The sequence below is a fragment of the Artemia sp. Qi Xiang Cuo genome, chromosome 3, assembly GCF_049724085.1.
Source record: "Artemia sp. Qi Xiang Cuo chromosome 3, ASM4972408v1, whole genome shotgun sequence".
Classification (NCBI taxonomy): domain Eukaryota; kingdom Metazoa; phylum Arthropoda; class Branchiopoda; order Anostraca; family Artemiidae; genus Artemia; species Artemia sp. Qi Xiang Cuo.
Window position 1 is genome coordinate 16,817,322 of NC_142796.1, and position 14,975 is coordinate 16,832,296.

At 38.2% G+C, this 14,975-nt stretch overlaps 1 protein-coding gene across 1 annotated transcript in view; it reads right to left on the minus strand.

Annotated features, from left to right (window-relative positions):
• LOC148953810 (uncharacterized) overlaps positions 1-14,975 on the minus strand; it is a 273,349-nt gene that overhangs the window by 87,524 nt on the left and 170,850 nt on the right. Inside the window, exon 15 of the mRNA XM_089085651.1 lies at positions 5,027-5,403. Coding sequence (XP_088941777.1) covers positions 5,027-5,403 — 377 coding nt within the window. The remainder of the gene's footprint in view (positions 1-5,026; positions 5,404-14,975) is intronic.

Below are 14,975 nucleotides of genomic sequence, written 5' to 3' on the forward strand. Positions count from 1 at the left end.
CTCTTGCTTGTAGTGATTTTTGTTCGTTTCAATCTTGATTTGCATATTCAATTTGAGTTCCACTCGTGTTAAGATTTATTTATTCATTTACATTAATAAATATTGTATGTTTGTTTGCATTGATTGTTTATTTAATTTCTGTTCGCTTCAAGTTTCATTGATACTTCAATAGGAAAATATTATTTTTCGTTTTAAGCTTGATTTTCTTATTCAATCGAAACCTTACTCGCTTTAAGATCTATTTATTTATTTATATTATTACTTGTTCTATGTTTTTTCTGACGATTGCTTATTTAATTTCTGTTCGTTTTGGGTTTCATTTATTCTTTAATAGTAATTTCTGGTCGTTTTGAGATTGAATTTCAACAGGTATTTGCATCTGCTGAGCTTAAGTTTAAAATGGTCTCTACTTTTCTTTGAAAAACTTATTTTTCAAAAGTTTTTTTTTAAATCAATTTTTTTTCGTTTTTGATTGTAAAAAGTTTCAAGTTTTTTTAAAATTGTTTACGTCAAAATCAAACTTAAAAAAAAAAATCAAATCTTCATCGAAGTATCAAAACTGGTATCAAAGTAACAATATCAAAGTGAAAAAAGTCTGCCCCCTTTGAGATGAGCCCCCTTTGAAGTTTATCCGACGAAGCCTTCTAGATGAAGTGCGTTTGGGAAAAAAATAGAGTATGGGGGAGGCTAGCAGCCCTCCGATCACTTTTTACTCTTAAAAAGTGAATTAAAACTTTCAATTTCCAATCAAATGAGCCCTTTCTTAAGATTATTACCATCACCGCTTCCATAAGAACCATATATGCCGTCAAGCCATAACTTACAACGCCAACTCTCGGGCCCCTGGGGGTTGTGTAGACACCGCAGTTTTGTTATCTGAACTTCGAACTATTTTAAACACAATGTAAACCTCTAAATGTTTATCTGATGCATTTAGGGGATGGGGGGGGGCTATTTGCCCTCCAACCTCTTTTGACTCTTAAAAAGGGAGCGATAACTTTCAATTTACAATCAAAAGAACCCTCTCTGAATTTTATGCAAGCATCCCTTCCATAAAAACGATATATGTCCCCAGAAAATTACTTACAACACCTGCCTACGGACCATGGGGGGTTGCGTAAACACAGAAGATTTTCTTTTCTGACCTTTGAATTATTTTTAATGAAATGGCTTTTTTAAAAATTTTATCGGATAGGCTTGGAGAAAAAAGAGTGTGCGTGGGGGGGGGGCTAGTTGCCCTCGGATATCTTTTGACTCCTAAAAAGTAAACTAGAACATTCAATTTTCAATCAAATGAGCCCTCCCTGGAGTTTATACGAGTATCCCTTTCATAAGAACCATGCAATCCCCCAGGACAATACTTACAACGCCTACCCCCTAGGCCTTGGGGAGTTGTGTTGACACCGGAGTTTTTCTTATCCGACCTTTAAACTATTTTTTTTAAACAAAATGTCTATCTCAAAATTTTCATCAGATGGGTTTGGAAAAAGAAGGCATGGGGGGCTAGTTGCCCTCGGTTTTCTTGACTATTAAAAGTGAACTCGAGCTTTAAACTTCCAATCAAATGAGCCCTCTCTGAAGTTTATACGAGTATCTCTTTCATAAGAATCTTATATGCCCCAGGGCATAACTTACAGCGCCTGCCCACGAGCCCTGGGGGGCTGTGTCGACACCTGAGTATTGTTATCTGACTTTTGAGCAGTTTTTAACTTAATGGCTATCTCAAAATTTTTATCGGATGCATTCGGGAAAAAAGGAGCGTGAGGGGGGGGGGGCTATTTGCCCTCCAATCTCTTTTGACTCTCAAAAACTAAACTAAAACTTTATATTTTTAATCAAATTAGCCCTCTCTGAAGTTTTTACGAGCATCCCTTCCATAAGAACCATATAATCCCCCAGGGCATAACTTACAACGCCTGCCTTCGGACGATGGGGGCCTGTGTCAACCCCGGAGTTTTCGTTACATGGTCTTTGAACTATTAAAATCTCAAAGTTATTAAAACTATTAAAATCTATTAAAATATTATAAGTTATTAAACTATTAAAATCTTAAACTATTAAATCTCAAAGTTCATATCAGATGGGTGTGAGTAAAAAAGGCGTCGAGGAGGGGGGAGGGGGCTAGTTGCCCTCCAATTTCTTTTGGCTCTCAAAAACCGAAATAGAACTTACAATTCCCGATCGAATGAACCGTCTTATAAATTTGTACGAGCATCCTTTCCATAAGAACCATATATGCCCCCAGGGCATATCTTACAACGCTTACCCCCGGGCCCTGGGGGGTTTGTTCAACACTGGAGTTTTTGTTATATGATCTTTGAACTATTTGAACAAAATTGCTATCTATAATTTTTTTCGGATGCATTTGGGAAAAAAGGGCGTGCGGGGGGGGGGGGGGTTCTGGTTACCCTCCAAAATCTTTTGACGCTTAAACAGTGAACTAGAACTATAAATTTCCAATCAAATGAGCCCTCTCTGAAGTTTATACGAGCATTCCTTCCATAGCAACCATATATGCCCCTAAGGAATAACTTATAACCCTTACTCTGAAGAGACCTTGGGGGGGGGGGGGGGGTGTCATGCTCAAAGACCTAATTTCCAGAACACTCAATTGCGTGGAAATAACCGCTATCTAAAAATTTTGACTGGACATGCATCGGGGACTGTTCGATGCTGAAGGGGTGTTAGTTGCCTTTCAATCGGTGGTTAATGATAAAAATCTCATTAGCAATTTCAACACTTAATCGAGGGAGCCCATTTTGATTCTTATGAGACAACGTTATCTATAAAACCTTATATGCCCCCAGGGCATAGCTTACAACCCTTGCCCTGAGGGCTGTGGGCGGGGAGTGGAGTTGTCATCCTCAAAGACCTAATTTCCAGAATTTTTAACCACGTTTAGCGAAATGGCTATCTCAAAATTTTGATTGGATGTGTTTGGGGAAAATGTGGGCGTGAGAGGGGGGTTATTTGCCCTCCAATCCCTTTCAAGTATTAAAAAGGGCACTAGCCCTTTGAATTTCCAATCGAATGATTCCTTTTGAAGTTTCTACTACAAAGCTTTCTATAAAAAGCTTTTATGCCTCCGGGGCATAGTTTACAACTCCTTCCCCGAGGGCTGTGGGGGAAGTTTCTTCCTGAAACACATGATTTTAATCTGCAAATCGATTATTTTGAACAACATAGCTATCTCAAGATTTTGAGTGGGTATGTTTGGGGAAATTGTGGGCGTGGGAGGGGGGTTATTTGCCCTCCAATCCCTTTCAAGTATTAAAAAGGGCACTAGCCCTTTGAATTTCCAATCGAATCAGCCCTTTTTGAAGTTTCTACGACAACGCGTTCTATTAAAAGCTTATATGCCCCCAGGGCATAATTTACAACCCGTGCCCTGAGGGCTGTGGGGGTTGTTAACCTCAAAGACAGAATTTCTAGAATTTTCAACCAGGTTGTATAAAATGGTTATCCTAAAAATTTGATTAGATGTGTTTGGGGAAAAGGTTGGCGTGAGAGGGGAGGTTAGTTGCCCTTCAATCACTTTCGACTATTACAAAGAGCACTAGCCCTTTGAATTTCCAATCGAATACGTCCTTTTTTAAGTCTCTACGACAAAGCTTTCTATAAAACCTTATATGCCCACAGGGCATAACTTACAACCCGTGCCCTGAGGGCTATAGGGGGAGTATCCTCCTCAAAAACATAATTTCTATCTGGAAATCAACTACGTAGAACAAAATGGCTATTTCAAAATTTTGATTGGATATGTTTGGGGTGGTAGGCGTGGAATGGGTGTCAGTTGTCGTCCAATCCCTTTTGATTCTCATAAAGGGCACTAGAACTCGTCATCTACAATTGAATGAGCCCCCTTTGAAGTTTCTACGACGACCCCTTCCATATGAAGTGCCTCTGGGGGAAAAATAATAATAATAATAATAAAACAATGGAGCCGTATGGCCTTTACTATAGGCAACGCTGTAGCGTTGCCTCTGATTTTCCGGCTTTCATGAAACGATTTCACTAACAAATGTGATTAATCCAATTTAATAAAACAAAAATTTAGAAGCGTGTGACCTACAAAAGAAAATAATATCATGAGCAACAGAGACATTGCAGGCTAAAGTACTGGTTTTAGCTACAAATTTTTTTAGGAAAATGTTTCTTGCGACAATAGTAGCATCTAAGAAATAATATGGACGTTATAAACTCGGATTTTATGTTTGCCTATAAGATCTTTCTTGTTCATAAATAAGGAACTATTTTTACCGTAACCCAACTTAAACATCAAGATAATGATGGGTGCAAAAATTTTCAAGGTGAAATTACTATCAAGGTGAATAATCAAGGTGTAATGAAATGTGAAGCTTCATCTTTGAACAGCTAAAAACTTATGGGTTAATCCTTCTCAAAAATAGTAAAGATACTTGGGAGTGTTTACTTACCAAGTGCTTAATAGATTATCTCCTGAATATTTCAGATATTTGTTAAAGTTTAATTCAGATTATTATCAGCACAGGACTAGAGGTCGTGGAAGCTTAGTCTCAGAGGTAAGGAGTACGAGTCGATCTAGTTTTGTAATTAGAAATCACACAGCTAATTTGTGGAATGGTTTCCCGGAGAGCATTAGAGAGTCAGAAAACCAGTTTCAGTTTAAAATTAAATTTAAAAAGTTTTTGTTGGGCGGGGAAAGAGTATATTTGATTGTTAGTTTTTTATATGTTTTTTTTCGAGGGGGGTTGTTTTGTGGGTTTTTTTTTTTTTATTCGGGAAGGTTGAATAGTATTGAAAGGTAAGAAAAGAATAGGAAGAGTGAATGAGTTTTTTTTTATGATGAAAGATTTTGTGACGCTGCTCAAGCCACAATAGTGGCTTAATAAAGCGTCACACGTTCTTACCATTTTATACGTTTGGTTAATAATGTTATTTTAAAAATGTGGTAAGTTCCAGTTAAGTATGATGTATTATTAGTTGAAAATAAAACCCGTCTCATCTCATCTAGTCTCAACTTAAAAATAGGACAGAAAATTTTTACCTTTCTTGAACCAGCTCACCCTGAAGTTTATTTAGCTCATTTCGTAGATTAGTCATGGCAACTCTATCACTAGAAGTACGGTTTGCGCTCTCGCTTCGAACTTTCATCACTTCAGCCCTTGTTATCTCCAGCTCAGTTAAAGCCTTTTGTAACCGTGTCTCTATAGCTTGTTGCTCTGAACGAGCAAATTTTAAGCTTTGTTGCTTATCTGACTCGGTGGCTTCCAGATTTTCGTCAAATTTTCTTGCCTGCGAAGACATCTGCTGACGTAAATGACGTAGTTCTTCGGTGTGTGTTGACATTAATTCTTCTTTATCACGGTTGAAGCGATATCGAAGGTCAATAATTTGGCTTTCAAAACTTTGACAAAGTTTTTCCTGTTAAAAGAAATGAAGTGCTTAAAAAGTATTTAAATCATTAACCAAATTTCTCTCTAGATGCATGCCAGAGATTTCACTTGCAGATGGCTGGGAAATTCCCAAAAAGCCAAATCATTTGAAAATTTAGGAAAACAAAAGGACAACTAAAAATCTGTACATTTAAGGAGGGGGAAGCTTGAAATCCTCTCCATGTACGAGCCTGTTGTATATCTTGTTTTATTAAAAAATAGTCTGCATGCCTTCCTCGAAACGACTGCAAAAAGTTTCTTAAAGGAGGTAGTTAAATTTACAAAATGCTAAAAAAATAGGCGAATTATATGAGAAATACGAAAAATATAGAAAAAATTCAGAAGCTTGGAGGATATAGGTGGTCTTGAGATGTCAGCTTCACGTACGTGCCTGTTTGTCTATCTTATTTCTTTTTAGAGGAGAATCGGCTAGGGTTGTCGTTTATTGATTTTTTTTAAAAGTGTCTCAGGCAACGGCGAGTAATACCCACCAGCTATTGAGTGTTCTAAGTTTAGTATTACAGATATGAATTAATTAATAGCTTGGTCGCATGCTGTTAGAAAACTCCTGGTTAATACAAAAAATTGCGAAGACTAAAAGCTGTAGTCGATTAAATAAAAAAAACTAGTTTTTTCCAACTGAAAGTAAGGAGCAACACTAAAAGTCGAATGAACAGAAATTATTCCGTATATGAAGAGGTTGCCCCCCTTCTCAATACCTTACTCTTTACATTAAAGTTTGACTGTTTGTCCTATTTTTTTTAAGAACAACTCTTGAAACAAAAGGGCCGTTTAATTAGAATAGGAAGCTTTTTTGAAAGCGATTAAAACTTTACCGGAAAGAGCAAGGTATAGAGGAGAGAGCAAACCCTTCATATACGGAATAGTTTCTGTTCGTTTTGAGTTTTAATGATGCTCCTTACTTTGAGTTGAAAAAAACTTGTTTTTTTATTTAATAATGTACACAAACCATGCCTACAAATAAGCAAATTCTGTCTATAAGACAATGAGACTTAATAGACTTTGATTCGGTCCGTTGGAATATTAGCAGGAATATTAGCATTGAAATTAGAAAGGCATTAACTGGAACGATGTTCGTATTGTAAAGCAACCGGTTTTTCAAACAGTTCGTGGTAATGAACTGTAAGTAAGGAGCGACCCGGCTCAATAGTGACCAAAACTCTAAAAACCGGAATTTTGATACCCATAGATACATCAATAGAATTATATTTTTATGATGATTTCAAATATATAAGTTTCATTAAGTTTAGTTTTACTCATCAAAAGTTAAGCGCCTAAGAAAATTTGCCTTATTTTCGAAAAAAGGGGGAAACACCCCCAAAAAATCATAGAACTTTATTGAAAATCACACCATCGGATTCAGCGTATCAGAAAACCCTACTGCGGAAGTTTTAAGCTCCTATCTGCAAAAATGCGGAATTTTGTATTTTTTGTCAGAAGAAAGATCACGGATGCGTGTTTATTTGTTTTTTGTTTTTTTTTTATTTCCCCAGGGGTGTTCGTATCGATCCATTAGTCCTAGAATATCGTAAGAGGGCTAATTTGAACGGAAATTAAAAGTTCTAGTGCCCTTTTTAAGTGACAAAAAAATTAGAGGGCAACTTGGCCCCCTCCCACGCTCATGTTTTCCCAAAGTCACCCAATTCACAATTTTGAGATAACCATCTTGGTTAGCTCGACTGAAAATGTAACAAATATGCCTTAAAGGACTGCTTTATCCTCCACAGGCATAGAGTGAAGGGCGGGAAGTTATAACCTTTGCTCGGTGTTTATGCATATCGCAGTCTTACTGGAGATATACAGACGTTTCAGGAGGGATTTTTATGATGGGGAAGGGGGTGTCGGAGGAGGGGGTTACGGGGGAGGATCCTTCCACGGAGGATTTCCTTGGGGGAAGGGACATTTCTATGAAGGGGGCGCCGGATTTTCCAGCATTATTTGAAAAAGATCAGAAATTAAATAAAAAAATCTAGTTTTTTCAACTGAAAGTAAAGAGCAACATTAAAACTTAAAACAAACAGAAATTATTACGTAGATGAGGGAGTTCGCCCCCTAGTCAATACCTCGCCCTTTTTGCTAAAGTTTTTTTAGTACTTTCAAAAGAGCTATCTATTATAATTAACCGGCCTTTTTGATTCAGGGGTTTGTGATTCGTACAAAATTCGAACTTTAGCGTAAAGAGCGAGGTATTGACTGGGAAAAGAACTCCCTAATATACGTAATAAAAACATACGAATATAGAAATTCGTTACGTAAATTAATTACGTCTGAAAAAAATTTCGAGAGAGCCAATTAGCCAAAAAAAGGAAAATTAATATGCGAATTTCGTTTTAAATTATTCATGTACGGTGAGCAAAAATCAAAGCTACATTAATTCAAAAACTTCAGAAATCAACTAAAAAAACAAGTTTTTTAACTGAAAGTAAGGAGCGACATTAAAACTTAAAACAAACAGAAATTATTCAGAATATGAAAGGGGTTGTCCTCTCCTCAACGCCTCGCTCTTTACGCTAAAGGTTTTTACTGTTTTAAAAATAAAGTTGTGAGACAGAGTCAAACTTTAGCGTAAAGAGCGAGGCGTTAAGGAGGGGACAGCCCCTTTCATATACATAATAATTTCTATTCTTTTTAAGTTCTAATGTCGCTCCTTACTTTCAGTTAAAAAAAACTTATTTTTTTTATTTAATAAGACCCAAGCACTATTTTGTAAAGTTTTAGCATTGATTACAAACATTTTTATAGGCAGTGTCGCGAACATGGTCAACACGTATCGCGGCTATTTTAAAAATGTATTGCTATTTCAGTGCTTCCACTTTGTTCCTACTAGATTTCTGTTCCGTCTTTTTGAAAACCCTGAAAATTCTGACACCCGACCACAAAAAATCCGACTATTTTTACAACACCGCGGTTGTCCGAAATCCGAAAAATGTCCGACTCGAACCGAAAAATCTGACAAAAGTCCGACTACAAGAATGAAACTTCTCATTTTCTACACTATTTATAGACCTTCAGAACGGCTCAAAATGGTTTCTCAAACGTCTTCTTCTGCAAATGATTTTGGCAATTTCAGCTTGCTGTTGTGTTAGGCTGAAAAGGACGCAGTGAGTCACCTTTGAGTTCCCTGATCCGACCCCGCTACTCCCGCTTTCATCCTTTTGGCCCTTCTTTTAGCACGCAGTCGCAGTAGAAATTCCTTGCGCTGACGACGCAGCTATTTGCGGTTCAGACGCCGTGGACCATTAGCCAAGACAGTATTTTTTCGAAACGTCGTCAACCGCTTCAAGAAGAAAAATAAGTTGCAACAAATTCAGAATTTCGACGAAAAACCAAAATTGTGAACCAAAATCCGTCTTCTGGCCGTAAAAAAGCCTCTTTATTTTGTTTTCCATACTATTTTACCTTCTGCTTTGCCTTTTTTTCCATCGGATCAAATGGCCGAGAGCAACTTCTACTTCTTCTTGGGCTGCTGTGCGGCGATCTTGACCACGTTCTAGACAGTGTTATACCTTATGGACCTAATGGTCCAGTCCAGTACACGCTCTCTACGAAGGTGACGAACGCGGTGACGATTTCAAAAATGCTTAGCTACTCATGAGTATTCATTTATTGGAAAACTTGTATCACAAATCAGACTATTAATTTAAACAAGTATGGCAGTCTTTGGCCATAGTTTCGCATATTCAAAAGAATAAAAAAAAAAAAAAAAACGCTGTAGCTGCTGCCTTGTAGATTGCACAAGTCCATAGGATTATGCCCAAACGGGCGATGTAAACCTGATTGTAGAAGCATAAGAAAATGTATCTCTTTTCCGCTCTCAAGATCAGCCGGGCGATTTTCGCCGTGTACGAGACATCCGAAACAGTGGAAAAGTAATGCAAAACAGGGTTTTCGATTTTTGTTTTCTTTTAGGAGAGATACTTACAGCTTAAACATTCACTTATGCTCCTTACCCTCTTACGTCTTTCATCTGCACCTAACTTAAACTAAAGCTGCAGTTCCACTAGACTGAACGCACTCGTCTGCCGTCGCGTTTGCTCTAACACACCTGAGTCATTTCAAGAGGGGAGCATCGACCTCTAAGTCGCGGGATACATGTTTATTTTTTTTCATGCCAGACTTGGCCGGCATGATAGAGGGAAGGGTCACACGTTTGAGCGAATTCCTTTGATCTGTTTTCACGTCTTTCAACGTAGAAAAGAACCGCTCTACAACTGCGTTCGAAAACGGCAAGGTCAAAAGCTGCTGCACAACCCCCCCTATGTTGAGGAATCTCTGCGTACCATTTGGCGTCTTCAAAGAAGCCACATGGAGCCAGAAACCACAGACGTCTGTCACATCTGGAAGATCAAAGATCAGTAGACTCCGCCATTCTTCTATAATTTTTCGTGTATCCCACGATGAAGCCTTATACCGCTGAAGGATCTTTTGGAGAAGAGTGACAGCACCGATATCCAAAGCTTTCACAGGGTCAAGTATTTCGCACAATGTAAACAGTTCATCTTCAAATGAAAATCGCTGCTTCATTTGCTTCACCGCCTCTACATACAACGTCCGAGCACATTCATAGATGACTTTCACTTCACGTTCATCTGCTTTTGTACTCGGGTCTGATTGCAAGGTCTGAAGAGACTCGTGAGCTGCAACTCCCAAGTACACATCTTCCACTGCAAGGTATTCACTTGCGTTGTCGGGGTCAAGATTCAAAGGCGAGGTTGATCTGACGTAGCTGGTCTTCATGGAATTCATGACCAGTTTTCTCAAGAGTATTTCCACCTCTAATTTTATTTTGTGGAACAACGGTTTTTCACTTTGGAAAAGAAGATTAAAATCTGTAAACAGCTCCTGTACATAGATCTGGAACTCAAGCTGAAACCGAAGCAGTGGATTCTTTAGGGCTTGCCATGCCCTGTCGTTTGTGTGAGTGGGATCTTCAGCTACTACTAGCTGAAAGTAGCTACAAAGTGCATCCCAATTCTTCAATAGTCGCTGAACGCACATCCGAAGTGATAGCCAACCTGTCTGACCTGGGGCAAGCACGTTCAGGAATGGGGTGTCAGTAAATAGCTGATGTAGTTCAAACTCAGAGCGCCTTTTTGGCACTCATGTTGAAGTGATTGTATACAGTCCGACACAGATCTTCCAGTTGCTTTGGCAATTGTTTGCAAGCATAAGAAGCCACCAAATCAATAGAATGGCTGCTGCACTTGACACACATCACAGATGGGAATTTTTCTTTGATTCTGCTGACTACGGAGTTCTCACACCCATACATAGTATTGCAAGTGTCTGCACAGAACCCAACCCAGTTATCCGTAGGTATCTTTTTATCTTCAAGAACTTCGCACAGCAGATTGAAAATAGTTTCCCCCTTCCCGTCGGAACACTCAACCATATCTAGAAGGTCGACTCCTACTTCGAAATCCTTTTTGCAGAATAAAACTGCAATTGCAAGTTGTTTTTTTACTGCCACATCAGTTGTTTCATCAAAAATGATAGAAAAAGGCGTGAATCTCAACTGATAACACAGAATTTCATTGTAGTCCGGTCCTAATGCCTGTCTGATCACATTTGTCACGTTTTGCTTGCCAAGCCTAATTTTACCAACAACAGCCTTGTGTGGCAAACTTTTCAGAAAATGTACAAGAGTTTCTATAAATGATAAAGGGAGATTGTTTTCGACAATGAAAGCAGCCAACTTGGCCTTTAGGCTTTCTTCTTCGTTTTGTCTGTGGTAAGGACATGATCAATCCTTGTAGTGAGCTTTCTTGAAGCCTCTAATTTCCTTACACTTTCACTGTGCTTCGCACTCTTTGCTTGTTTTCGGAGTTCGGATTTACCACAACACAAGGACTGACTGCAATGCGAACAGAAAGCCTTTTCATCAGAAGACTTGTCCTTTGCAAGCCACCCTTTAAATTCAGGGACATTCAGCCATCTGTGTCTGAATTTGGCTTTTTTCCTCTGAGCCTTATTTCTTGGGAAGGATTTTTTTCTTCTCCCTTTTTTTTCCACCTTTCTTCCCCACTAAGATATTCAATGTCAGTTTCAGAAGATGATGAGCTGTCCGACATGATGGTACTTCCTGCAAGCAGACTTGATAAGTAAAATGTAATAAGTGTATTACAGCAAAGGATCTATAAAGTATGCTTTACTTCAAAAACAAAGAAATTCACTGTCTCTTAACTGTTAAAAGCTGGTCTTCTTAAATCAGAAAGCCATTTTAACGGAAATATTAGCAAAAGATGAACCTGTGAAGCACATTGAATAATTGTGTAAATGATGTTGAATTAATCTCGTAATTGATAAGTTTGCTGTTTTCAATACAGTTTGCCTGACTAATTGTAGCTTTCTTGATCTCAATAGTATAAAAAAGAAAAGAAAAAACGAATGTGAATTATGTAGCCTATGACACTTTTTGATATATTAAAACAAAACTAATCTATGACACAGGCTACACCAACCTGAAAAAGCCTGTGTAAATCTACTGTACGATAGTCAGAGTAGCCTTAAAGGAAATTGAAACCCTCTTAACCTTTTAAACCTTCCTTGTAGGATACCCTAGTTATAGCCAGTCAGGAACTCTACTCTTTTGAGACTGTCGCGCAATAGAGCCAACTTTGCCTGATAAGCGGATATGCTACTACTTAGTGAATGCCCAAAACGAGATAGAGTCCCGAGAGAGCTAATTTCCACTCAGGAGAAGATCTACCAATTTTTCTCCTAAGTGGAAGTTAACTGTGCTTGGGAATTATTTCACTTTGGGTATTACTGACAAGAGACAGATTCTCTCCATTAGAGAAAGTTGTCTGGGCTGGGTGATGATCGAAAAATAGTAGATTTACTGATTGGTTAGCTATAGCCTACTGCTCAGAGAAACTTTTTTTTTCTCCTTCCATACCCAGGTTCCAGACATATGCAGCCCATGAAACGTATATGTAGGCCACCCTGCTTGGTGCAGAATCCATTTATTCTGTCCTGAGTGGCCATAGTGCTGCTCAGGATAGCTACGATGGTTCAAGTGTGCTTCGCAGATCAGTTCTGGACAAATTCTGGGTAATTTCTTTGTTCGAATTAAACTTGACTTCAAGAAGAGTGCCATAATTACTAGTCTTTTACCGATCTACATACCTAGACCCACACCCAACTTGCATTCTTCTTTTGAGTAGGCCATTTTGAGATTTTAAAACATTCTGAGCCTGTGCAGCACATTGTGTCACTAACTCATGGTGGCCTAGCTCTCCTGTAAGCTACTACTCGTATCTTGGCAAGAGACTTTCTAATCTTATACTGGCCTTGAAAGAAAGTCTCACCTTAACTTTCCTCAGATCTAGAAATTAACTGAAATATCAGATCAGATTGAAGCACAGTATTTTCAAATTTTCCTAAATTGTACCTTGTCAAACTGTTGCCACTGACGTCAATGACGTTCTAAAAATCCATAATAGAATCAGTCTTCTAATTTTACTAGTTTGAAAATCCTTTTTTACTGGAGTTGGAGACTCGAGTAGTCTAGAAAAATACACAAATCTGAAAAATATCCGTTTTTTACTAAAAATCTGAGAAAATTCCGAAGTCCGCCACGATATTTTTTTGTCCGACAAGAGGGCCGAAAATCCGACAATGTCGGAAAAATCCGACATAGTGGAAGCACTGTGCTATTTGAACCATTAGGTGTTTGCACAGTCAAGCGCATGCGTATGTGTGGCAGGTATTATTAAAAGCTATACCATCTATATTAAATTTCAACAAACAGTAGCGTGAAATGGCTTTGACTGGATAAAAATAATCGCATGACATCACTTTCGACTAATCAGAGCTGAAACTGTTTTTAGGAGTATTTTAGCCAAAACACCCCTTACAACGAGTAAAACCCCCTCTGTTTCAATTAAAATTAGCATTCCACGGTACTGTTGGCTTAAATTTGAGACAGATGGTCTGTAATTTAAAACACTTGGTTCAAATTTGAGACAGATAGCCAAAATATTGACACTGGGGAGGTTTCGCAAGTTACAATGACGGCCCACAGTAGTGTAGCTATAAAAGGTTCAAACGCATGCCCTCCCAGGATTTCAAACGCATGCCCTCCCTTTTTCTATAGGATTTTAAACGCATACCCTCTGGTTTCACTTCATTTATGCAAAATTCAGGTTCCGTTGAAAGTGGTCCCGTAGGTTTTGGTCATGCATTGTTACATCACATGACACACCCCTTTTCTGAGCATGCATTGTTTCTAGGCAAAATCGTGTCCAAACATGCATCCCCAGGTGATAGAAGTAATTTTTCAGTTTCTTTCTGGAAGTGGGACGCACAACATGGATGCTTATACATTATTGAATAGTAAAAGTGTTGATGAAACGGGACCTAGAGCCCCTAATGTGGCGGTGGAAATTACAAGGGGTTCACGATTAACCCTAGAATGGGACAGGATGTATAATGGATATGTTATAGCATTAAGTAAACTAAAGTCGGAAGAACAAATGTGCTTTGCGCCTAAGGCACAGTTTATATAATTAGGCAGTAAGTTTACCGCAGATGATTTCGGGCTCTTCATTCTCGGTGCGAACAAAAAGCTCCTCTCACTTATTTCTGCACTTATGGGTTAGTGTGTATGCGTCAATCAATGAGAAATGGTTACAAAGCGCATTATTCGTAATTGCGAAAGCAGAAAAAAACTTGGTGAGCCGGCCAAGTGGTTTGCAACTATCCCATCTCACAGGTATGACTTAATTTATATACAAATTATGACTTAATCTATTATTTAATTACAGTGGACTCAACTGATTGGCCTATGTAGGATTTTATAAAAAAGGGGGCGGGGGGTTGATGAAATCTGTGAAAATAAGGAATTTTTTTCTTCTAATAACTGGTGGAATAGGTGTGATGGTTTCAGGGGCGGATCCAGGATTTTTTAGGGGGGGCGCAAAATAGGTTGATCCGATAAACTTACGTTAGGAGCAAGTTTAATTCATGCAAAACTGCGTTAATTAGGTAAATTACACTACTTTATACTACTTTAGAAGGGCACCCCTTGCCCCCCCCCCTCTGGATCCGCCACTGGATGGTTTATCATTTTTTTCACGTCGTGATGTTTATTTTCTCCGATATTTATTTTCTAGAAAAGACAAGTTTTGTTTTCAATCCATGTTTTCGTATGAAATGAGCAGACTTTTCCTGAACTTTAAACAATAAAAACCTCTGTTTGAAAATCTTTGCACTTTGTGAATTTAGACAGCGATAAGGGTTCCTGATTGAGACCAATTTTAGGACTTAGATTCTAGTTGTTGGTTGCTGTGGTAAAAGTTGCCACAATAGCCCTATCCAAGAAAATACCAAACGTCTGTTAAGAAGTGTTTTTCGTAAAATTCTTAGGGAGTTTTAGGAAAATTGAGGGAGTTTCAGAAAATTCAGAAATTTTTTAAAACTTGTGTTTGATTATCTCCTTAATGAGCTCCTCAGTACTACAGACAATAAAAATCAAACCAATATCAATAACCATATGTGAAAAGTGGAAGTGACTATATTTAATTTAGCTGCAAGTTT